At 42.7% G+C, this 25,439-nt stretch overlaps 1 protein-coding gene across 2 annotated transcripts; it reads left to right on the top strand.

Moving 5' to 3' along the window:
- The first annotated feature begins 234 nt into the window (after positions 1-234).
- Positions 235-7,276, top strand: LOC308684524 (uncharacterized protein). 2 transcript variants are annotated; one of them, XM_081355777.1, is made up of 4 exons: positions 296-334; positions 652-704; positions 1,023-1,174; positions 5,079-7,276. In XM_081355777.1, the coding sequence occupies exons 3-4, from the start codon at positions 1,090-1,092 to the stop codon at positions 6,773-6,775; spliced, it is 1,782 nt and encodes a 593-aa protein (XP_081211903.1). In that variant the 5' UTR covers positions 296-334; positions 652-704; positions 1,023-1,089; the 3' UTR covers positions 6,776-7,276. The 2 variants fall into 2 exon arrangements, with proteins under 2 accessions (XP_081211902.1, XP_081211903.1); XM_081355776.1 differs by lacking the exon at positions 652-704 and having other exon boundaries at positions 235-334.
- Positions 7,277-25,439: the final 18,163 nt, after the last annotated feature.

Genomic DNA, 25,439 nt, shown 5'->3' with positions numbered 1-25,439 from the left:
TCATTTTTTGCTATGGGTCTTTAATAAAAACGGCATCAAACAAACAAACAAAAAATCCTGACTGCTGTTGTAGTTTCTGCACCCATTACACAGAATCCCACTCACAAAAAATTCAACTCTGAAATCATCTCACATATTTTATTTTATTTTATTATGTGTACATGTCTATGCACGGTCTATGCAGCCGTATGTGTTTGGGTTGCGTGATTTTTCCAAACCAGTTAAGCGCAAACCACGCCCCGCAGCGATGACTCGCGTCGCTTTTGGATGGACAGTATGGCGTCATAAGGCGGCGCCACGCTCCTGCAGCTGATGCGAGTCGCCTAAAAGAAAGGTCTGTGGCTTTTATGGTTTTAAAACGTTTTAAAATAAATGTAACCCCCTCAGACAACTTAGTATTTTTTACAATAACTGTGAGGAATGAATAAATTCCTTTACAAATGAGTGAATACATATTGAACATTATTGAGCGTTATTTTTTATTAGTAAAGCGCATAGGCACAATAAGAGAAAAGGTGCGTCTCAGTTTGCTCTCTATATCCTGAATCAGCTTATCGTAAACGTGAATCAAGTCACTGCAAGTAGTGATGAAGCAACAGAGCTTTTGAAACTCCAAGTTAGTTGAATGACTTGTTTTCACCTTTTATACAGATACTTAACTGCAGACACTGAAATGACACACTGTGTGGTACAGTACACATATTGTAAGTGTCCTTTATTTTACAATAAAGAACCACAATTGTCTCTTATGAGTTCTTGTTGGCAACCCTTAAAATTATTCACCCAATAATTATCTATTAAATGTGATCCACTAATCATTAAATACCAAATGAAAATCATAATGAACAAAGTTAAGTGTCTGTACAGTTTGTCTTTATTAATTGTTAATGCTAGTTTCACCCTGACTGACTCCCTTACCAGTGCGCTGACTATTGAACTAAGGACCTGATTGAGACGCACCCAGAGTATTAGTTTGGATTTATTTTACTTGCTGTTAATTATTTTCATCTTTAACATGACAGATTGTCCAAACACACCGGAAAACTCCTGTTGAAGCGACTGAGATCCATGTGACACACTATTATAACGATGGCGTTCATTAAAGAGGAGAGTGAAGATATAAAGATTGAAGAAACATTCAGAGTGAAACAAGAAGATACTGAGGAACAAACAGGTTGGTTTCATTCTCAAAGCAGTGGGTTACAAGCAATGTCGGCAAATAGACGCTAGAGGGCTTTTCTCTTGTCTGTATTTACCTTATTTTTAACGTAATCAGATACAGCCATTTGTAACTTAAATGTGTCAAGGCTTCTGGTCTCATCCACTTCCGAATATTGTAGCTGTACAAAAACCCACCGTTGTGCTGATTGATATTACAAACTGTTATTTGTTTTCATATTTAAATTATTATCGTAATCATAAACCCACTGGTTTGTAGTGCAAATTATTTTACCATTTACTGCATTTGGTTATTCTTCCAGTTGTTTACCTATTTGGCTAATGAATCAAAAGTTCACGCATTTTCACCGAAAATAGCTTAGGCTACTTCTGTGTTGCGAAATAAGGCCCAAATTATACTTCAGCTGTCCATGTTCCACAACGGTTCGTGTACAACAGCGTATGCACAAGGTGAATGTTGAAAAAAAAAAACAGTTTTACTGCGCATCCATGCTCATTCAAACAGTTTTCTTTTGAAAGCTGTGCGGATACAACTGTGTGCGAGACGAAGAGGAACGCAGTACATGATGAATACCTGGGCATTAAAATGGATTGTGAAGCTGAGAAGATGCTAGACATTAAATGTAGAATTTTTATAAAAATACACACCTTATTCATAAAGCATACTTTGTACAGACAAGCAGAAGCCCAGAATATGAAAACAGTGAGCTAAATTGCACATTAAGCATTTTCTCTGAACCAGTGGTGTAGAGTAACAAATTACGAATATACAATTACTAAGTAGCTTTTTTTTTCTAACTTATTTTTACTTTGAGTATTTTAATTTTGGAGCTTTTACTTCACTACATTTTCAAATCAAATGAATACTTTTTATTCTGACAAATCTCCTCTTGTTTCTCATGTCACTAACACAAGCAAGACCGCACACACACACACACACAAGCTCACACACTGTAAATGTTAAAATAGTGACTAAATTACTCTCTTTTGTGTTTCGCCTCCCTCCGCCATTTTACACTTGTGCGAGTAGCAGGTATGTGACGAATGACATCAGAGAAACGTCAGTAGGCTGATACAATTATGGTCTATTACTGCATCGATGTAGAATCGTCCACGTCCTCATCGTGATGCAATGATGCAACGATTAGTTTCAACACCCTTCACAGTAAATTCATATGGGAACCACCAGCAGTATGGAGCGAATTATGTGCCATAATTAAACAAACAAATCCAGCATTTTGCAAACAAACTCGATCTACTTTGCAAAGGAAAACTCGACTCGCAAACAAACACAAAGCAATGTGCAAGTTCAAAGGTCAGTTTGAGTGAAAATGTAGTGGAGTAACAAATATGTATTGTGTTTTACAAATATAAATAAATGAGCCAAGATAATACTTCACAAATAAATACAAACCATCCTACAAATTGCATGTAACCTTTGAACAAATACCAAAACTAGTGCATACAAATGCATATCTGTCTTTTATGATTGTGTGACACTTGGCTTTTTATGAGGTCTCTCGGCTCGATTTTCTCACAAATGTGTCCAGGCAGATTTTCTCACAAATGCAGTTGAGCAACTTCCTCTTCTAAAACAGTAGATGGCGCTAAACTAGGGGATTAATTTAGCGCTAGTCTCCCAGAGAAGCACTGATTTGAAACTTGCCTTTGCCTACAGCTGAGGAAAATTACCTTTTACTGTATATTTATTTATGTTAATCATTGTCTTTGTAACAGTGTTGCCCAAAACACTTCATTTGTTGCAAAGGAAGCCATAAACAAAGATTATCAGGTGATATATATATATAGATTTTTACCACTTACAGTTTTTTTTTTTTTTGCCAAAGATTCTGAATTTTAATTGCTAAATACATTGCGAAAAAAGAAAACGTAGAGACACACACACGAACATTAAGAATCATCTTATGAATCTCAACAATGGTGACATGCTTCATGTTGCAATGCATGCTGGGACCATTCGTTTTATAATATGGTGGCTCCCAGCATGCATTGTCTATTGTTAAAATAGGCAGGTGTATGTAAACTTAGGATCTCAACTGTATATTTTGGTCTGTGTTATTGCAGTATTATTATTTTTCCATGCACTTCATGCAGATTAATCAACAATAAAATGTATTGGCGATTATTTTCATTATCAAAAATAATCTAGATTTTTTGTTGATATTAAAGGTGCCTTGTGTAATGTCCGCCAAAAATTCAATTCATACTCCACATTCCATACCAGATGGGGGCAGTATACCTCCAGAAAGTGAGTTGGTCTACTCTAGAGTAACAACCGAGAAACGGCATAGTCTCTAAGCTCCGCCCCTACCTTCACAATGACCCTAGAGCCATAGCCGAAGCTGAGCCAACTCAACTCCTAATAGAGGACGTTTTGACTCCAGAGGAACGTTGTTTGATGTCAAGTGATTTTGAAATATGACATCTTCAAGCTACTCCCCTTCACCTTTACCAGTGAATATGTTCATATTCGTTTTGTTCATATTACATTTTTATTGTTAGTTTGAATTACATTAATTTGACAGACAGCATTCTCTGATGTTGACCAAGCTAGCGCCAACGTAACCAGAGCTGCCAACTCTCACGCATTCACCGTGAGACACACGCAATTGACACTTTTCACACGCTCTCACGCCACACATAAATTTTCTCACGCACAGAAAAATCGCGAAGCAAAGAGGACACGGAGACCGACAGACTAGACAGAGCAGGTTAGTTATGATATGAAAAAAATCTCAGCTCTCAGATTCTGTCAATTTTATTACGCAATTCAAACAATAAATACCGTTTTGGCGCTTGTAAATGTTACACGACAGATCCCTAGCGCACGTGAAACGACCATCTCTACTAGCTAATAGTAAAAAAACACGAACACTGTTGAAAGATACAGTAGGCTACAACTTACCAAAATGTATTCCTCATACATAATATTAACCAATCAGTGTTTTTTATCAGCGTGAAGAGGTCAATAACATAGCTGGAGAACAATTATGTCAGATTTACCTCAGGAAAACCATTTAATAAACATAATATAGGTCACGTAGTTGGCAAGAAAAAAAGAGCTATAGAGAGTATTGTGCTATATATGTGTACTATATTACAATACTACATATTTATTATATTTTTACTTATATCATTAAATAAAGTTGTTATTATAATAAAAAAATGCATTATATTTAATTTTAGTTATTTTTAACCTTAAATAATACTGCCAGGTGATAATCTCTTCCCTGAACTGAAATGTAATAGTGGGCTGTACTTTCCACACGATTGACATCAAGTTCAAGTACGCCCACAAGCCGTGCGAGTTATTTGTGTATTGCAGTTTGGCTGGTGGTTATGTTGCCCGCATACCGCCTCCCATGGCCTAAACTGGTATTATGACACCTGTCGGGCTGTGGCTAGTAATTTAGCATGCTAATTCAGGTTGATATCTCTGCAGCACTATAACTTGTCATTTTTTTAATGACATCATTGCCCTTATTTCTTCTCATTCTTTTGATGCGTGTAGCTCATTTTTTGGATATTTTTACCTCAATTCTTACACATGGCACCTTTAACAGTAACTTGATGTAGCACTAATATCAATAATAATCGCTGCAAACTACTATGTTGTGCAGTTTGGTCTTGTTGTGAGGAAATGAAAAACCGAATGTCATAAGCATAGTGTGAAATTGAATGATAATGTTCGTATAATAATCATACTTTTGTTTGATGAGATGTCTCATCGTTTACACAAGCAAGGTGGTAAAGATCAGAGAAATGAGACCTAAACCATGCAAATGTTTGTCGACAAATGCCTATGTTGTCGAAAGATCCAATAGCATGTTGTTGATTTTGATGGTAAACTGGGGTTAACTTGTCTTTTTTTGCTTTAGACCTGATGACACTGAAAGAGGAGAGTCAAGAACTGAATGAAATCGAAGAGAAATATCAATATCAGAAGCATGATGTCAAAAATAGAGAAAAATCCATACAGTCTAAAATGAGTTTCTCACAAGAAAGAGCTCCGAAGACAGGAACTGGAAGCTTTTTCACCTGCTTTCAGTGTGGAAAGAGTTTCAAACAACATGACAGCCTTCGAGCCCACATGGGAATTCACAATGGAGAGAAGCCTTACAAATGCGAACAGTGTGAAAAGAGTTACAAACAAAAATATAGCCTTGTACTTCACATGAGAATTCACAATGGAGAGAAGCTTTTCACCTGCCAACAGTGTGGAAAGAGTTACAATCAAAAACATGACCTTGGACTCCACATGAGAATTCACAATGGAGAGAAGCCTTACAAATGTGACCAGTGTGGAAAGAGTTTCAAAATTAAAGTAAGCCTTGAAAACCACATGAGGATTCACACAGGGGACAACCGTTTTAAATGTAATCAGTGTGAAAAGAGTTTCTGCAATAAAAATAGCCTCACGAGACACATGATGATTCACACTGGAGAGAGGCCTTACGAATGCAAAGAGTGCGGCAAAAGTTTCACACATAAATCATCCCTGGTTTCGCACATGAGAAGACACACTGGAGAAAGCCCGTTCACCTGTGAACTGTGTGGGAAGAGCTTTGCACAAAAAGGAACTCTTCAGATTCACATGAGAATTCACACTGGAGAAACACCATTCACATGTGATCAGTGTGGGAAGAGTTTCAATCATAAATCAACCTTTCTTACACACATGAGAGTTCACACTGGCGAAGCACCATTCACATGTGATCAGTGTGGAAAGGGTTTTAATTATAAATCAACCCTTAATGCACACATGAGAGTTCACACTGGAGAGAAGCCTTACACCTGCGAACTGTGTGGGAAGAGCTTCAGACGAAAACAAAATCTTAAGAATCACATGACAACTCACACAGGAGAGAAGCCATTTGTATGTGTTGAGTGTGGAAAACGTTTTATTTATTACCATGGCCTTAATTTACATATGAAGATTCACTCAGGAGAGCAATGTCCTCATTGTGGAAGGAGATTCCCAGACAAGAAACGCCTTGACAAGCACATAATAATTCACACTGGTGAGAAGTGCCAGCAGTGTGGAAAGACTTTCAGATTTAAAGGATACCTTAAGGTTCACATGAGAATTCACACTGGAGAGAAGCCTTTCACATGCTCTCACTGTGGAAAGAGTTTCAATTGGAACACAAGCCTTCAGGTTCACATGAGACGTCACACTGGAGAGAAACCTTATAGATGTGTTCAGTGCAAGAAGAGTTTCACATGTCAAGGATACCTGAAGCGTCATTTGCAAACTCATTCTAGAAAGAAATCGCAGGGCTCTAAATGTGACAAAAAGTCTACAAAAGTCTACAAAAGTCTGAAGTCTAGAAAAAGGAGCAATTTCAAAAATCACCTGCACATTCACTCTGAAGAAAGACTATTTGAATGTGATAAGTGTAATAAAAAATGTATTTTGCCATCACACTTACAGATACATCTGAAAAGTCATGCAGATGTCAGACGTTATTTTTGTTCTTTGTGTGGAAAGAGATTTAAATGGCTTGGTCATTTAAAATGGCACCAGAAAACACGTATCTGTGTGAAACTAAGGCTACGTTCACGTAACAGCTGAATGAGGGACAGATATAATAGTGTACATTCATGACCATTTGCATTCTTCACCTCTTTATAACTTTGCCTTGAGACTTTTTTTTTTTGTCATGTATATTTGAACTCCCGTGGTTGCACCTCATCATCTGCTTTAATATAGTTTAGTTGCTCTGAAACTTTTTATCCTAAGGCAAACTATTGTGAATCTTTTTCTTTTCATAATACAATGATGAGCTCACGATGATCAAAAACTTGTTGAAAATAAATTGCACCAAGCAGTCCTCGCTGTAGTTACAACATTAAATCACAGCATGCCACAGGAAATGTGTTCAAAAGCATCCACTACAAATACTTCCATTAAAGTTCATTTAAAAAAAAAAAGCTTCTGGATAATTATTTCATATAATTTCAGTGTTTAATTCCTTTAATAAGAGTGGTATATTTAATCTAAATGTGGAAATGGAAAGGTTCAAATGGAAAAATGAGTTTAAAATTTCTTCGCTCCATCAATAAAAGAGTGTGTGTACTGTCTAGAGAGTCCGCAAATATTTATGCCTAGTTAATTTTTCTTTATAAATCCCTGTGTGTAGAAAATTGCATACGCACATTTCTATGCCCATTTTGTGCATATGCAACGTTTATACATCAGGCCCCTGCTCCAGAGCAGATTTTATTCTGGGTTAGAGATCGCAAACAAAAACTGGATCAATCAGCTGTGAGCAAACTGACATATCTAATGCAGTAAAGACCCTCCCCCTGTTTCTCCCGCTCCAAATTAAAAACAGTTTCTAATGAAAGAATTTAGAGACAAAATTGTTAGTTTTTTTCCCCTGCTAATTCATATGAATTATAGTATCATAATATCTTAAGAATTAATTTAACTGTCAGTTAATATTAAACTTTGCATTAACATTAATATATATATTATACATGTAAATACACGCTTTAATATATATTTAATATATATTAATTGACCAAGCTTGGATGTTTTCTTCTGTGCTCTTTGTGAACCTATATAAGTTAAATTCAGTTGATTCATTTGCACTGAAATTGTAGATATTTTCAGCTGCCTTCTCAAACTTTTGCTGCCACAGCAGTATTTCTTCCTCCTTTGTAAATGTTTAAGTTCATGCTACATTTATTATGATCTCTTCTTCTTCAACAAAGAAGTGAATTGAGCCAGTTCTTGTGAGAAGTGAATCTTGTGGAAAAGTGAATTTAATTTGGGTTGGAGCCCAACAGGGCCGAGCTCTAGCTCTCTCTGGACATCCAAATGGCCCCCTCATGGAGTTTAGATACTTCCGTATCACAGTGTTGACAAATCTGCCACTTCTGGCTTGAAACATCCACATTCACTGACCTAACAAAATCCTGAATGTAACTCCTTAAATTCCTCTACTTGTAATCACAGTTAACAATTGCATCAGACTGCAGACGTACAGGCTGTTGCCTGTGTGTGCAAACACACAAGGGATTTGTTGTAGTTTCCAGGAGCTCCGGGTACATAGATACATAAATACATAGAAAACACAAGAGCATAAAAAGAATATTTAAACAAGATGAAAAAATATATATAAAAAATGATTTGCAATAAAAGGGCCAGCTACAGCTTCCCCTGTCCTCAGTGGTGGAGGAGTTTAAAGTCGCCAAATGCAGACTGTCCCTGACATATAGGGCCTCTCAAGACCAACTCACCAGGGAAGCAGGAGTCAGAACAAGATCTGACCGTAAGTGGGCCGCCAGAACGGCAATTAACCAGGCAAAATGTTCTCTCGTGACCAAAGACATTATCGGAAACCCTTGCACTGGAAGACAGGGTCTAGGAACAGCACATTTCCATCAGGGGTCAAAGTCCACCCCTAGGGAGAAGAGAACCATGATCCAGGATGAAGTCCTTGAGGAAGAAGGGAGAAGAGCAAAATCCATCGAGCTCGCAACCCAAGGCGCCTGGACGAGGTGGACCCTCCCCAATAGAACAATCACATGGAGTGAACTGTGGCGGCTGGAGCCCTTCCGTATATCCTTTCTACTCCGAGCAGTGTATGACACCTTACCTGACCCAGTCAATTTGAACCCACTGTGCAGGTTGTGTGGTGGGAACGGAACAATGGCGCACATTCTGTCAGGGTGTAAGATCGCATTAACACAGGGGAGATACAGGTGGCGCCATGACAAGGTGTTGGTGGTGCTCGCAGATATCCTGGAGCAGGAAAGGAGGAAGAAACAACCAGCCAAAGCAAGACCACTGCTGAGCACCATCACCTTTGTGAAAGAGGGCCAAAGACCTGTCGTCCACAGCCAAGCCAGGCAGAATCTCCTGCAGTCAGCCTAGGGATGGGAAATGGAAGTTGATCTTGGGAGGAAACTTCACTTCTCAGAGGCGGTATTGTCCACAACTCTAAGGCGACATCATCATGTGGTCTCCAGAGGGAAAGAAGATCATCCTGGTGGAGTTGACGGTGCCGTGGGAGGAGGGCTGTGAGGAAGCTGCAGAGAGGAAAAAAGCCAAATACCAGCAACTTGTCCAAGACTGCCGGGACAAGGGGTGGACAACATGGAATGAATTATTCATATATAAAAACTGGCAGTAATTGGTATGCTAGCTATTTAAGGAGGAGATAGCCTGAGGGAAAGAACTGTTTTTATACCTAGATGTTCTAGTGCACAGAGATCTGTAATGTCTGCCTGAGTGCAGAAGTGCAAACGGCTGTCGAGAAAGTGTGTGATGATGATTCATGCCCGTTTCTTCACTCTGCAGATGTCCTATAGGTTTGGCAGGTGCACACCAATTATCCTGTCAGGTCTGTTGTTCAACCTCTTGTTTGTATGGTGTGGATGAGGCCAATGACTGTAGTGTCTGCAAATTTCAGGAGTTTGACAAAGGTGTCAGAGAAGTACAGGGAGAAGAGCATTGGGAAGAGCACACATCCTTGTTGAGCACCAGTGCTGTAGGTGTTGGAAGTGAATATTCCTAGCCTCACGAGTCTGTCTGTCTGTCAGGAAGTTGATTATCAAATGACATGGAGTTGTGTACAGAGAGCTGGCTTAGTTTTGTCAGGCCTAGTGTCAGACTAGCTTCACTATCTAAAAAAGTTTACCAAAAGTTTAATAAAAAATGTATTATACCTTATGTATTGTTCTTGTAGGGCCCGCCCGATCTGCCCAAAGATGGTTTCCAATGAGCGGATGAAGGTTTCTGCACATTCCGTCTTTTCAGTGCGGCAACGTAATTTAATTCCAATTAAACTGTTAGCTGACTCCATTTTATCACGACCTCAAATTTAGGTTAGAATGCCAATTGATTATTGACAATTATATAATAATTTATCTACTTTTGATTATTCTATCTAACTCCTTATTGAAATTACACTTGTTCATTTGGATTCCTTTAACACTTTAATTCTTTTACCGGTCGGGTATTTCGGATCTCAAACTCACAAACTTGTCAGTCTCGGTCATTAGACAGAGGCGGTTGACTAATAATCTAGACGGCTGCACTCTATTTGCTCATTAGAATATATAATTTAGTCCCCATAGATCTGAACACACTTAATTAAGGTAGGACTATATCTAACCAGAGGTTATGACCATTACCATAGAGCCAAGCTGACCAACTTAACTTCCTCTAATGGTAACTTTATATAAGCATGCCGTGGTTTTCCACATACAATTAGTAAGAATAATATTACAATAATTAGAGGTTGAGGCTCACCCCTATTTAGATTGGTCTAACACCCAGTTGTTCTAAACGGAAAACGTCTCGGTTACTAACGTAACCTCGGTTCCTTGAGATGAGGAAACGAGTATTGCGTAAGGCTAGCTTACGTTATGGTAAAAAATTCCTTTTCTCGAGAATATTGAAGCAAATCTTTAAAACGCAGTGCAGCGGACTTCCGGTTATGGCGTCGAGCTGAGCGGCAGCACTTCTCCCCGCTCCGTCGCTGAACTCCAGATAATTGCTGCAAAACCGCCTAACTGCTATTCTATAACCACTTAAAGTTAACCTAATGTAACATGCCCAGGGGATCATCAAAATCAAAGAACAAGCAAAAGAAATCGCTCAACTCTCTGGATTTTCAAGTTGGCGAGGACAGTGTCTCAGAACCCGAACACAGTGAAGGAGACGCCATGTCGTTGGACACAGACAGCGCGCAGGTGAACGACGTAACCAGCGCCGATATTATGCAAGCCATTAAATCCCTCAAACATGACTTTCATACAGAAGTTAGTGGTGTGTTAACGGCTATCAAGGATGTTCAGGCGAACATACATGAATGCAACGGGCGCATCACGCAGGCTGAAGAACGGGTTTCCGTGGCGGAGGATTCAATTAGTGGCCTGCGAACAAAAGTCAGTGCGCTGGAAGGAAAGGTGAAGTTTTTGGAAACAAAGGCAGATGATCTGGAAAACAGAAGCCGCCGCAATAACATGAGAATCGTGGGCATACCAGAGAAGGAAGAGGGGACAAATTCTTGCGCCTTTATGGAAAAATGGTTTACCGAAAATCTAAGTGTGCAGCCGCCGGTGATATTGGAGAGGGCTCACCGTATTACCGGATCGGCACGCGTCCCCGCCTCCTCCCCGCGAACCTACAAGAATAACAGCATCAGGTTTCACCCGGATCTATCGGCTGAAGTATATAAACAACAGCGAGACTTCTATGAAGTGCGGCAGAAGCTGAGGGAGAGGGGAGTTGACAAACACAGGATGCTTTTTCCAGCCAAGTTGCTTGTGACCTATGGAGGACGTACGCACACTTTCAACACGCCTGCTGATGTCTATCAGTTCATTGCTGGTCTGGGAGGGGACGAATGATGAAGCTATGGTGACATCTCTTCTCTTTCATGACCCTTTTCTTCTCCTTTTTTTGATTCTCGCTCCCCCCCTGCACTCCATCGGATGCGGCGGGGACATTTACATTTACATTTACATTTAGTCATTTAGCAGACGCTTTTATCCAAAGCGACTTACAGATTAGGACTAAGTTAAGCTAATCATGAAGAGGCAAAAACAACGCAAGAAGTGCTCAAAATACGAAGTTCAGGCATTATTCAGAGTAGCATAAGCCCGGTAAGCGAGGTTTTTAAAGGGAAAGGGAAGGTTTTTTTTTTTTTTTTTTTTAAGAGGTTAAGTGCTCACGGAAGAGATGGGGTTTCAGTTGTCTTTTGAATGTTGTCAGGGATTCTGCATTCCGGATGAGGGTGGGGAGAGTGTTCCACCAGCATGGAGCTGTGTATGAGAATGTTCTGGAAAGATATTTTGTGGCTTTCTGTGATGGAACCACGAGACGTCGCTCGTTGGCCGATCGTAGGCTTCTGGTAGGGATGTAGGCTCGTAGGAGTGAGTGAAAGTAGGAGGGAGCTGAGCCTGTGATAGATCTGTAAGCAAGCGTCAATGCCTTGAACTTGATGCGAGCAGCGAGAGGTAGCCAGTGCAGAGAGATGAACAGAGGAGTGACGTGTGCCCTCTTGGGCTCGTTGAAGACAAGACGAGCTGCAGCGTTCTGGATCATCTGTAGAGGTTTGGTTGCACATGATGGAAGTCCAGCCAGAAGAGCATTGCAGTAGTCAAGCCTAGAAATGACCAGGGCCTGGACGAGAAGTTGTGTTGCATGCTCAGTAAGGAAAGGCCTGAACTTTCTGATGTTGTGCAGTGCAAACCTGCATGATCGGGTTGTCTTTGAAATGTGATCTTTGAAAGTCAGCTGGTCGTCAAACGTTACTCCAAGATTTCTGACCGACCTTGATGGGGTGATTGATGATGAGTCTAGCTGGATAGTGAAGTCGTGCTGTAGAGACGGATTGGCAGGGAGGACGAGAAGCTCAGTCTTTGCCAGGTTGAGCTGCAGGTGATGTTCCTTCATCCATGTCGAGATGTCCGCCAGACAGCTTGAGATCCGTGCAGCTACTGTGGGATCATCTGGTTGAAACGAGAGGAAGAGCTGTGTGTCATCAGCATAGCAGTGGTAGGAGAAGCCGTGTGCCTGTATGATGTGTCCCAGTGATGTGGTGTAGATGGAGAAGAGGAGGGGACCAAGAACTGTACCCTGAGGAACCCCTGTGGTCAGTTGATGGGCTCTGGATACCTCGCCTCTCCATGCGACCCTGAAGGACCTACCTGTGAGATAGGACTCAAACCAGTGGAGAGGAGTACCTGTGATGCCCAGTGATGAGAGGGTGGACATAAGGATCTGATGATTTACAGTGTCGAAGGCAGCAGACAGATCCAGGAGAATGAGGACTGAAGATTTGGAAGCAGCTTTTGCGATCCATAGGGCTTCTGTGACCGACAGTAATGCAGTCTCAGTTGAATGGCCTTTCTTGAAGCCGGATTGGTTGACATCCAGCTGGTTGTTAAGAGACAAGAATGATGTTACTTGGTTGAAAACGGCTCTTTCAAGTGTTTTCGCAATGAATGGTAGGAGAGAGATAGGTCTGTAATTCTCTACAGATGATGTGTTTAGTGTTGGTTTTTAAGCAGTGGAGTAACCCGAGCCTGCTTGAATGCTGTAGGAAAGGAGCCAGTGTGGAGGGATGAGTTGATGATGTGTGTGAGTGCTGGTAGAAGTGTGGGAGAGATGGCTTGTAGAAGGTGTGAGGGGATGGGGTCTAGAGGACAGGTGGTAGGATGACTGGAGAGGAGAAGTCTGGATACTTCTTCCTCGGTTAGCGGAGAAAAGGAGAACAGAGGGATATTGGCTGTGGAAGGGGTCAGGACTGGGTTCCTGTGCGCGTGGAGCTGAGAATTGACTGCTGATAGTTGTTGGTAATAATGGAGGGGGTAATAATAACTTGGCGCCCTACTTTATTAGGGAGGTAAGCTACTGAGTTTTTGCTTGGTTTACGAGAGTCCTTTTTATTTTCTTTATTCTTTATATATATATATATATATATATATATATATATATTTTTTTTTTTTTTACTTGCTGCGTTTTTTTTTTTTTTTCATATCAGCTTAAGAACTTTAAAGGCTAACATTTCTACAATTACACCCCGGACGATATCTGGGGCATAGACTAATTGCATTGTGAAATAACAGAACTGCAAAAAATTAAGCTTGCCTTCGGTGAGGAGAGACCCATGGTTTCTATCTTGCGGGATGACTTTATGGGTATAAAGGAAATGGCGCTAAATTATCTTCAGTGGCGGATAAAGAATAACTTTTATTTTTGTAAAAAAAAAAAAAAAATAATACTTTTTATTTTTTTAAATGCTGACGAGTGGGAGACATAAACGCAGGACATCTGTGATGGTTGGAGGGGACACAGATTTAATGCGGGACGGCAATAACGAACTTGCAGTCAAGGCCCAAGACTCCCTTATGGAGGCTCTGGATAATCCTTCACTTCCTTGCAATTTAATTTTTTTTCTCATGGTCGACTCAAGTGCTTTATATTGATTTGTTAATGTTACTGCAAGGAAGACCCATATGTTTATGGGTGAACAAATTGGAAAGTCTGGATGCAGAACGTTATTATGTATATAGTTACAGTGTTCGTGTTAATGTTTTATTTTATAACATGGGATATGTATAACAATGAGCCCCAAGATCATATAGAACTGCAATGTGTGATAAATGGTTTGCATACGTAAACGTTAATGGACAGCATAAGAGTAATTAGCTATAATGTTAAGGGCTTACATAACCCCATAAAAAGGAAAAAAATTATCAATGAGCTTAAACATCTTAAGTGTACTATAGCCTTTATACAGGAAAGCCACCTATCAGACTCTGAACATATGAAACTTAAAAGGTCATGGGCCAGCCAAGTGTATTTTTCATCTCATGGTTCAGGGAGAAGATGTGGGGTGGCAATTTTGTTACACAGTTCGCTGCAGTTTTGTTTACATTCAGAAATTACGGATAAAGAAGGGAGATTTATTTTGGTAAATGGGTCCATATGTGGTGTGACTGTCTCTATGCTGTATATCTATGCTCCAAATGAAAGCAATCCTAAAATTTTTAAGAAAATTAGTGAAATGATTATAGAAAAAGCTAAAGGAATCATTTTGATTGGAGGTGATTTTAACTGCATTTTGTCAAATAGGATGGATAAAAACCCACCATCATTTGCTACGCCTTCAGGGGCAAGTAGGATTCTAAAGCAAATGATGGAGGACATCGGTCTGATCGACGCATGGAGACATATACACCCAAGAGACCGGGATTACACGTTTTATTCAAACCCACACTCCTCATATTCCAGGATTGATTATTTTTTTGTCGCTAAAAATGAATCTCACAGGGTTCAGGATTGTAAAATACATAACATAACCTTAAGTGACCATGCCCCAGTTAGTTTGATTTGGGATTTGGGTAGGTGTTATAGTCCAAGTCTATGGCGCCTAAATGTTTCACTTTTAAACGATAATGCATTTAAAGATCATATAAAGGCGGAATTGGCCCAATACCTCCACTTTAACGACACGAGTGAGACGTCACCAGTGATCTTGTGGGAGGCGGCTAAGGTAGTTTTGAAGGGGAAAATAATCTCGTTTGCATCAGCTAAGGCGAGACTTAGAGAAGCCAAACGTAAAGAACTTGAAGAACAAATTAAACAGTTAGAACAGAGACATAAAAGTCAACTATCTACAAATGATTTAACTCTGCTCAATGAAGCCAGGAGAGCCTTGGGAGATTTGCTCACAGATAATACTGAGAGAAATTTAAGATTCTTAAAACAGCGATATTATGAGCATGGGAGTAGAGCTAGTAAATTATTAGCATTCCAACTTAAAAAACAGATGAGCCTAACTGTTGTACAGAAAAAAAAAAAAAAAACGATCCAGATAAGCCATTTATGTATAAGCCAGATGAGATATCAGGAGCTTTTGCCACTTTCTATAAGAAATTGTACTCCAATATGGACACATGCACAGAATTTGAAAAAATTGATGCCTACTTAGAGGGTATAAATCTGCCAAAGCTATCAGAGGAAGATTCACAAGCTATAGATCGACCCATTACAAGAGAAGAAATAGTGGAAACAATCAAGGGGTTAAAAAACGGTAAAAGTCCGGGCTGGGATGGATACTGTAACGAATTTTATAAAGCCTTTGTGGAAGACATAAGCCCTATGTTAAAGAAAGCTTATGCGTATGCATTTGAAAAGGGGGAATTCCCACCAAATTGGAAAGAGACAATAATTTCAGTTGTACATAAGGAGGGAAAGGACCCTACAGAGTGCAGCTCATATAGACCCATAGCGCTTTAAAATTCTGACTGTAAAATATTGACCTCCATACTGACAAAAAGACTTAAAATGGTTATTACAACTCTAGTACACCCGGACCAGACAGGCTTTATTACTGGTCGCCAGCTGTCTGATAATATTCGTCGGTTACTGAATGTTATGTCTTATGCCAAATCGAAACCAATGCCATGTATGGCACTGGCTCTGGACGCAGAAAAAGCATTCGACCGTGTCTCCTGGCCTTTCCTTTTTAGAGTTTTGAAAAAATACGGTCTAGGTCCTGGCTTTGTTAAATGGGTCCAACTGTTGTGCTCATCTCCAAAAGCGTCAGTAAGGGTAAATGGGTGTTTCTCACAAAAATTTCTGTTGGGGAGGGGTTGCAGGCAAGGGGACCCTCTTTCGCCTCTCCTTTTTGCCCTTAGTATAGAACCCCTTGCACAAATAATACGAGATAGTACAGATATTAGTGGTATAGAGGTGCACGGAGAGGAACATAGGTTGTCACTATACGCAGACGATGTAATTGTGTATATCTCAGATCCCACAAAATCTGTCCCAAATTTAATGAAATGTATTGAGACCTTTTGATTTTACTCAGGTTACAAAATAAATGTGACTAAGACAGAAGCACTCCCCATAAACAATTTGGTTACCCCGCAGATTAAATCTGCTTTCTCATTTAGATGGCCCAGGGAGGGTATTAGATATTTGGGAATAAATATACCCCCTGACCTTAGTTTATATCAAAGTAACTATATTAAATTAATAGATAAAATTTAACAAGACTTGAACCGCTGGAATACACTTCCCCTTACTTTAATAGGCAGGGTGGAAGCTATTAGGATGAATGTTCTCCCGAGGCTCCTCTTTCTTTTTCAAACCCTACCAATCTCTCCACCTAAATCTACTTTTAGTCTTCTGGATCGTCTCATCTCAAGATTTATATGGCAGGGTAGGAGACCCAGAGTCAGATATAAAGTCTTACAACTTGGAAAAAATAAAGGGGGTCTAGGCGTACCAAACTTGAAACATTACTGGTTAGCGTCACAACTACGTGCGATGATAGTGTGGTTATCAGATGACACTAGTACAAGATGGCTCAGTATAGAAAAAAGTTACAGCCCTGATATGCCTTTGTCAGTGATTCCCTTTAATGGGATTAAATCCACCAGAGATCTTTTGGGAGAATGGTCAAACACAACATGTGTAGCTTGGAAGGAAATACAAAAAATGTTTAAGTTAACAGGAGATCTCTCCGTTTTGAGTTCAATTATTCACATTAGAAATTTTCTTCCATTGAGTCTTGATATAAGATTCAAAAACTGGAAACTTTTGAACCTTCATTATGTACACCAATTATTTAGTAATAACATCTTTAAATCATTCGATCAACTGAGAACAGATTTTAAATTACCAAGAACAGATTTTTTCAGGTATCTACAATTAAGAAGTTTCATACTGAAGCACCCAAACTGGAATAGATTAATAGAGCCCTCCCTTATAGAACAGTATTTATTAAAAATTCAGGGCGGAGAACGTATGAGGAAACCAATAACCAATGTTTATAAAATCCTTGCTTCAATGACAAAAGATAACTCATTTTATGTGAAAGACAAGTGGATGAGGGAGCTATGGCTCGAAATAAGTGAAGAAGTTTGGTTAGAGATATGTACTCAGGCTCACAAAGTCACGAACGCCAATTTGTGGAAGGAATTTCAATGGAAAATAAATAACAGATTTTTCATAACACCACAAGTTGTGGCTAAAATGAATCCGAATCAATCAAGTCAATGTTGGAGGGGGTGTGGAGAGACAACGGCTACTCACTCACATATTTTTTGGCAATGCCCATTGTTGGATAACTTTTGGAAATCCATCTTTACATATATTAATAAAGTATTGAATGTTGAACTGATAAGAGATCCTCTGGTAGCAATTCTAGGGGTGAAACCGATACAGATACACAGTAGGAAAAATATGTATTTATTACAAATATTACTGATAGCAGCAAAGAAAGCAATTACAATAAAGTGGCTTAAAAATGAGTCGCCAAACCAAGCTAAATGGCTAACAATTTTGAGAAATATTTACACTATGGAAAAAATCACATATTCACTGAGATTACAGAGGGAACTTTTGATTGAAAGATGGGCACCAATATTGACGGTGATGGAAGATTATTAGAACTAACCCAGGTTATATTTGCCAGGGGAATTTGTATACAACCCATGTTTAGTTTTAAGTTGTTGTTTGTTTTGTTCATATTGTTTACTTTAAATGATGTTAATTATTTTGTATTTCTTCTTTTTCTTGTTATTGGAAATATTTTTCTGGGGAATTGATTATATATGTAAGAATACGTGAATGTTATGATCCCCTGTAAAATAAATTGTTTCTGTGTGGAAGTAATTGCTGTAAAAGGAGATCTGAAGAATATTCAAAATAAAAAATAAGTAAAAAAAAAAAAAAACGCAGTGCAGCTGCACAGCATACACGAATGAACGGACAGAGCGGTCATTGGCTGTGCTGCGGCATCTGCACGAACCTATGGCGAGGTGGCTCAGACTTGCGAACCAATGAGGACACTTTGCGCCCTAGCACGTCAGAGCCCGCCAGAATGGGCGCGGCCGAAGGCCACACTGTATGATGTAAATATATATATATATGTATGAGAACCGTAGTTCGAGTTAAACCCGGAACGGATACATATCGGGTCCGAGTTGAAGGGGTTTTGTGCTTACACCTTTCATATTGAAAGAACCCTAGTATGTATATTGGGAACTTCCAAGTTATAATACCTGATAAATGTGGACGGCGAGGCCCAGCCGGCCGCCGCACAAATATCTTCAATGGGTATTCCACTCGACCAAGCCCATGACGAGGCCATGCCTCTCGTGGAATGAGCTCTGACGCCTAAGGGGCAAAGAAGGCCCTTAGACTCATAAGCCAGTGCGATAATCTCTGCTTTGAGACAGCGAGCCCCTTGGTGCGGCCTCCAAAGCATACAAAAAGCTGTTCTGACTGTCTGAATGAGGCAGAACGCTCCAGAATAAACTCTAAAAGCCCTGACGGCTCAGATTAAATTCGCGTCTCTTTCGTCCTCTGGTGAGGAGAGAGCTGTTAGGGAAATAACCTGTGCTCTGACGGGGGTAGAGAGCACTTTAGAAATATATACCCATGTCTTGGCCTAAGGACAGCTCTGCAGTCGTTAGGTCCAAACTCAAGACAGGACGCGCTCACTGACAGCGTGTGCAGATCGGCCACTCTCTTAACTGAAGCGAGTGTAACAGATGTTATATTTATGAATTAATTTCACTCAAAATCTCCCTTTGTTATTATCATTTGTTATGTTTCTTTCATTATTTTGTATTCTGGAATTTTATTTATTCTTCTAATATTGATTTCTATTAATTGAGATGTCATATTTCTATGGTTACACGGTCATTTTTCTGTTTTGTTTACCGTATTTTCTGGACTATAAGTCGCTCCGGAGTATAAGTCACATCAGTCAAAAAATGCGTCATGAAGAGGAAAAAAACATATATAAGTCGCACTGGAGTATAAGTCGCATTTATTTAGAAATTTATTTCACAAAATCCAAGACCAAGAACAGACATTTAATCTGGAAAGGCAAGTTATTCAACTACACAGTAGCACACAGAACAACAGGCTGAGTAGGTGTCCGGTATGTTAACGCAACACATTAACAGTTATTCAGCTAAGTTACACAATAGCATAAAGAACATATACCTGGGAGGCGGAATAGGCTAAATTAACATAAGCTAGGGAGTCCAACAAGCAAGTTACCAGTAAACAAGTTCACCAAGCTCCCGCGATCTCATTCCACATCACTGAATCCATTGAATTTTCTTCATATGGTGTCGCTTCTGAATAACTCCGCCAACTAGAGCGCCCTCTCGCGGCTGTAGACGGTAATGTTTTCTCTTGGTTCATCTCAGTCTTAATTAATTTTTATATAGAAGTCGCACCTGAATATAAGTCGCAGGACCAGCCAAACTATGAAAAAAAGTGCGACTTATAGTCCGGAAAATACGGTAATACGGTGCGTGGCTCCTTTAAGACTCTTTGCAATGTTCTTTCATGTTCCGGTTGCTCTCCTTCAGTTTGCGGTAAATGCGACTGAAGAGAGGTGGGTTTTACTGACGCTCTGTCTGAAAAGTTTGAAATGAGTTTTGTTTAATGTAGTATAACATGTAATTTGTTCTGAAATGCACTTTAATCGTATTCAAACATGTATGAAGTTTGTGTGAATTATGTTATGAGTTAAAGCATGTATTGTTGGAGAGAATTCATTAATGTAAGCATGAGTGTGCAAGCTCTGTTGGCTAAAATAATGCCTTTCACTGACAGGCTAAACTGTGAGAGAAGCCCCCAGAGTCGAGCTTGTATTGATCTTTTCTTTTTATTCATGCAGGTATGAATCTCACTCTATCAACACAACGCAGAGTTCCAACAAAGACCGGTCACAGGAGCGCCAGTAAAAGAGAGGTTTTGAGCGAGAGATGCTTCAGGTCTGCAGACCGAAGCGGCTCGAACGGGGCGCCCTTCAGCACTTACAGGGCCGTGGAGTGGTCCCAGATAGGCACAGAGGGGGGTCGCGAGGGATTCAGCCTCCTTGCCCCTTTAAGGAAGCGCACGATGAGTTTGTTCCTTCCCAGTGAATGTCCGGCCACAAGAGCATGATATGCTGTTATGGCCACCACATATACTTTGAGCGTGGAGGGGGTGCGACCCGCGTCCAGGATCTCTTGTAAAAAAATGAGCACACTTGGTACCTCGCATGAGCATGGGTCCAGGTTCCGTGTTGTGCACCAGCTGGAGAACACTGCCCACTTTTGAGCATAGAGGCGCCTGGTTGAGGGCGCTCTAGCCTCAGTGATGGTTTTTAGCACCCTATCCGGGAGACACCCCGGGTACCCGTTGAGGGGCCATACATGAAGGGCCCACAAGTCGGGACGGGGATGCCAAATTTTCCCGTTCGCCTGTGTGAGGAGGTCTCTCTTTAGAGGAATCGACCAAGGGGCTGTTTCCAGCAGTTGTGCCAACTCGGAGAACCATAACTGGGTCTTCCAGAGAGGGGCTATTAGTAGCACTGCACACTTGCTTTCCCTGATCCTCTTGATGACCTGTGGGAGCATTGCGATCGGGGGAAAAGCATATAGCGGACAGCTCGGCCAGTCGTGGACGAGCGCGTCCTTGCTCTTTGAGAAGTATGTTTGGCAACGAGCATTGTCTTCTGAAGCGAAGAGGTCGACCTCTGCCTCGCCGAAGATGCTCCAGATTAGCTGAACCATCTGAGGGTGAAGGGACCATTCCCCAGCGGGAATTTTGTCTCTGGATAACATATCCGCGCCCTGGTTCAGGATGCCTGGCACGTGCGCTGCCCTCAGCGAGCGCAGGTTGTGCTGAGCCCATATGATGAGACTCTTGGCAATGGTGTGCAGGTTGCTTGACCTGAGACCGCCCTGGCGATTTATGTAAGACAGCACTGCCATGTTGTCCATTCGGACCAGGACATATGGTGGCCTTTTAGGTATGGGAGAAAAGCCTTGAGTGATAGAGCAACCGCTCTCATCTCTAGACAGTTTATATGTACGCGCTTCTCTGGGCTTGACCAAAGGCCAGAGACCGGCCTGCCCTCGTAAAGGGCTCCCCAACCTAGGTTGGAGGCATCTGTCGAGATCACTTTTCTCTTTGAAACCACACCCATACTCATGCCAGACTGCAACCAGTCGGTCGCTTTCCAGGGAGTCAGGGCTTTTATACAGCCGTGACTCGCTCTGATCAGTAAGTGGCCCGATCGCCACGCGTGAGCTGGTACGAGGGGTTTTAGCCAGCGCTGAAGAGGACGCATGTGCAGTAGTCCTAGCTGGAGTACTGATGATGCTGAGGCCATGAGACCTAACATCCTCTGAAATCTTTTGAGAGGAGCGAGAGCGCCCGTTCTGAAAGATGCCGCTATGCGTTGAATGGTGAGCACGCGCTCCCGTGTGAGGCGCGCTTTCATTTGTATAGAGTCTATCACCATACCCAGGAAAGAAATATTCTGGCTGGGGGACAGTGTGCTCTTGGAAGTGTTGATCCTGAGCCCCAGGCATTCTAGATGGCTGAGGAGCCAGGATCTGTGAGTTATCAGTTGTGCCTCCGATTGAGCTATAATCAGCCAATCGTTGAGGTAGTTCAACACTCGCACTCCCCGCTGTCTCAGGGGGGTAAGTGCTGCTTCTATACACTTCGTAAATGTACGAGGTGCTAGCGATAGGCCGAAGGGAAGTACCGTGTACTGGTAAGCCTGCCCCTCGAAGGTGAATCTCAGGAATGGCCTGTGATGGGGTGATATTTGGATGTGAAAATAAGCATCTTTCAGATCCACTGAGAAAAACCAATCTCCCTGGCGAATTTGCGCGAGGATATGCTTGGTTGTCAGCATCCTGAACAGACGCGTCATCAGCGCCTTGTTCAGGTGTCTGAGGACTAGAATGGGTCTGAGACCGCCATCCTTCTTTGGAACGAGGAAGTAACGGCTGTAGAAGCCCGACTCGCTTTGAGAAAAGGGGACTGGTTCGACAGCTCCCTTTTCTAACAGTTTCGACACTTCTGTGCGAAGAACATGGCAACATGGAGAGAACATCACGGCTGAAAAGCGCGGTGGTCTGCGAGCGAACTGTAGCGAGTAACCTCGTTTTATTATGTTCAACACCCACTCTGATATACCGGGGATAGCCTCCCAGGTTTTGGCCCGCACAGCTAGGGGTTGAATGAAAACTGGAGACGGGCCGCTGTGAGACAGGGACCCGGCCGTCCAGCCGCATTGTGTGTTTGCTGCTGTGTGAACAGCGCTCATGTATAGGGGCGCGCGCTTTACTGTGGGCGCACCCTTTAATACAGTTCCAGCGTGAGCCGGATGAGAAACTGATCGGGGAACAGTTTTTTTGTGTAGAGGTGCGTTCTGTACAGTGGGCACACAATCTACGTTTATTATCTCTCCCGCGCTGGTTGGGGGGAGAGTTAATATTTTGTTGGCAGTGTTTATATGTAGCGATGCACACTTCATAGTGGGCACGCGCACTACATTTATTACACTTCCAGCATGAGCTGGGGTAAAACTTGGGACTGTGGGAACAGTGCTTGTGTGTAGTTGTGCGTACTTTACAGTGGACACATGATCTACATATGACGCAGACAGAAAAGTGCTCTTTTCGTGTTTTATTTGTGTCGCCGTGAAAACGGCGTTTGTTTGCAGGTGGTGTGCGTGTTTTACAACAGACCCATTGACTGCAGTACTGACATTTCCAGTCGCCTAAAAGGAGGGAACTGGGGAATGTATTCAAGGTTTTCGGGAGATTGGTCAGGCCTCGGCGAGACTCAATTTCTCCCTTTTTCTTCCCACAGCTAGGAAGACTTGGGAGGCGCAGGGTCCAACACAATCCTGGGTCAGGGTCCCCGCTTCTCAGGGAACTGCTGGCGCTTAGCAGAGCGAGAGCGGTTTTGGACTTCAGCCGCTGGGCGGGGCTGGGAGACCGGCGGCGCTGCTCTCACGTGCTGAGAGGGCGGTGGCGCCTTCCTCTGGCGACTCGAGGAGGAGCTGGAGCGTTTAGGGAGAAAGTGACGCATAGCCTGCGACGCCTTCTGAGCCTCGGTGTAACGCTCCGCAAACCCTTTGACCGCTGGGCCGAAAAGACCGGCGGTGGAAATAGGGGAGTCGAGGAAAGCTACCTTGTCTGCGTCTTTCATCTCCGTCAAGTTTAACCAGAGATGCCGCTCAAGCACCGTCAAGATAGCCATGCTTCGGCCAATTGACTGAGCTGTCGCTTTAGTGGCTCGCAGGGCCAGATCTGTGGCGCTGCGGAGGTCCTTAATAGCTTCCGGTTCAGGTCCAGACTCGTCCAATGTGTCTGGAGAAGTTTGGCCTGAAAAACCTAGAGGACGGCCATGGTGTGTAGTGCCGAGGCAGCTTGGCCGGCGGCGGGGTATGCACGACCGACGAGAGCTGACGTGGTGCGGCAGGGCTTCGATGGATGCGAAGCTTTGGCCTTCCATCCTGCAGCGGTGGGCGGGCAGAGGTGAGCGGCCACCGCCTCTTCGAGGGGGGGGATCGCCTCGTAGCCTTTCTCCTTCGCGCCGTCCACAGAGGAGAGCGTCGGGGAGAAGGAAGGCTTTAAGTGAGTTGAGTGCGGTGCATTCCATGACTTAGTCAGCTCGTCATGTACTTCAGGGAAGAAGGGGGTGGGTCTCTGCTGAGGGGCCAGCCAGCGCCCCTGCAGGAACCACTCATCCAACCTGCTTCGTGTGGGCTCCTCAGGCGAAGACCAGTCGAGCCCGAGGTCTTCAACGGCCCTGGTCAGGTAGCGAACAACTTCCGTGTGGTCGGAAATCTTCGCGCTAGCTTGTGTCGAAGGCGCGGGGTCGGAAACGGAGCCTGCCCACTCAACGTCGGATGCAGCAAGAGAAAGGCTGTCATCCGTATCCTCTTCCTCGTCCGAAGCCCCGAAAGAGACGAGACCAGCCGCTCGGAGAGAGGGGCGCTGGTCCGCCCGCGTGAACAGGACCGGCGAGGGGGTTTCCTCCGGAGAGAGCGAGACACGCGGGGAGTGAGCCGGCGTGTGTTCGCTGGTCTCCGTCCGCTCTGGCATCCTTTGCGAACGGCGCTTCTTTTTGCGCGGCTCAGTCAAAGGGAGAAAGAGAGCGGGAAGTGCAGGGTCGTCCTCCGTGAAGACGGCCAGTCGAGCCCACAGGGTGGAGAGATCCCGGACATCGCACTCAGGGCAGCCGCCCTTGGCGAGTGCAGCTTCTGCGTGGTCGCGTTCCAGGCAGGAGATGCAGAGGATTTGCAGGTCTCCACCGAAGAGAGGGCCTCTGCACGAGGCGCATGAGGTGCGAGGCATTTGATTTAACAACGCCTCAGAAATTTCTCTTTTAGAGTGTGACGCAGCTGCGAGCACACTAAACAATTGCGTTTGTAAAGGAAATAGCGCGCCGGATGGCAGAGCAGAACAGCAGGTTGAAGGTGGCGACGGTAGAGCCGGCGTCCTCAAACTGCGAAGCAGGAGCTGATCCGCTGAAGGCTTTTCGACGGCGGCTTGTAGCTTTATTCCGGAGGTCAGCGAAGTGGAGATTCGCTGAAGAAGTTAAAATCTAGATTTACATGGCTCGAGATGGGTGCTTTATAGCCTTCGGCCGCGCCCATTCTGGCGGGCTCTGACGTGCTAGGGAGCGAAGTGTCCTCATTGGTTCGCGCGTCTGAGCCGCCTCGCCATAGGTTCGTGCAGTTGCCGCAGCACAGCCAATGACCGCTCTGTCCGTTCATTCGTGTATGCTGTGCAGCTGCAATGCGTTTTAAAGATTTGCTTCAATATTCTCGAGAAAAGGAGTTTTTCCCATAGCGTAAGATAGCTTATGCAATACGAGAGACCTCTCGAAAGGGAACCCATTATTAGCCTCTACAGTCTAAGTATACATGACTAATGCCAAT

This window comes from Scardinius erythrophthalmus (genome assembly GCF_964197995.2).
Source record: "Scardinius erythrophthalmus genome assembly, chromosome: 24".
NCBI lineage: Eukaryota > Metazoa > Chordata > Actinopteri > Cypriniformes > Leuciscidae > Scardinius > Scardinius erythrophthalmus.
This window is presented reverse-complemented; position numbering and strand designations above follow the sequence as displayed.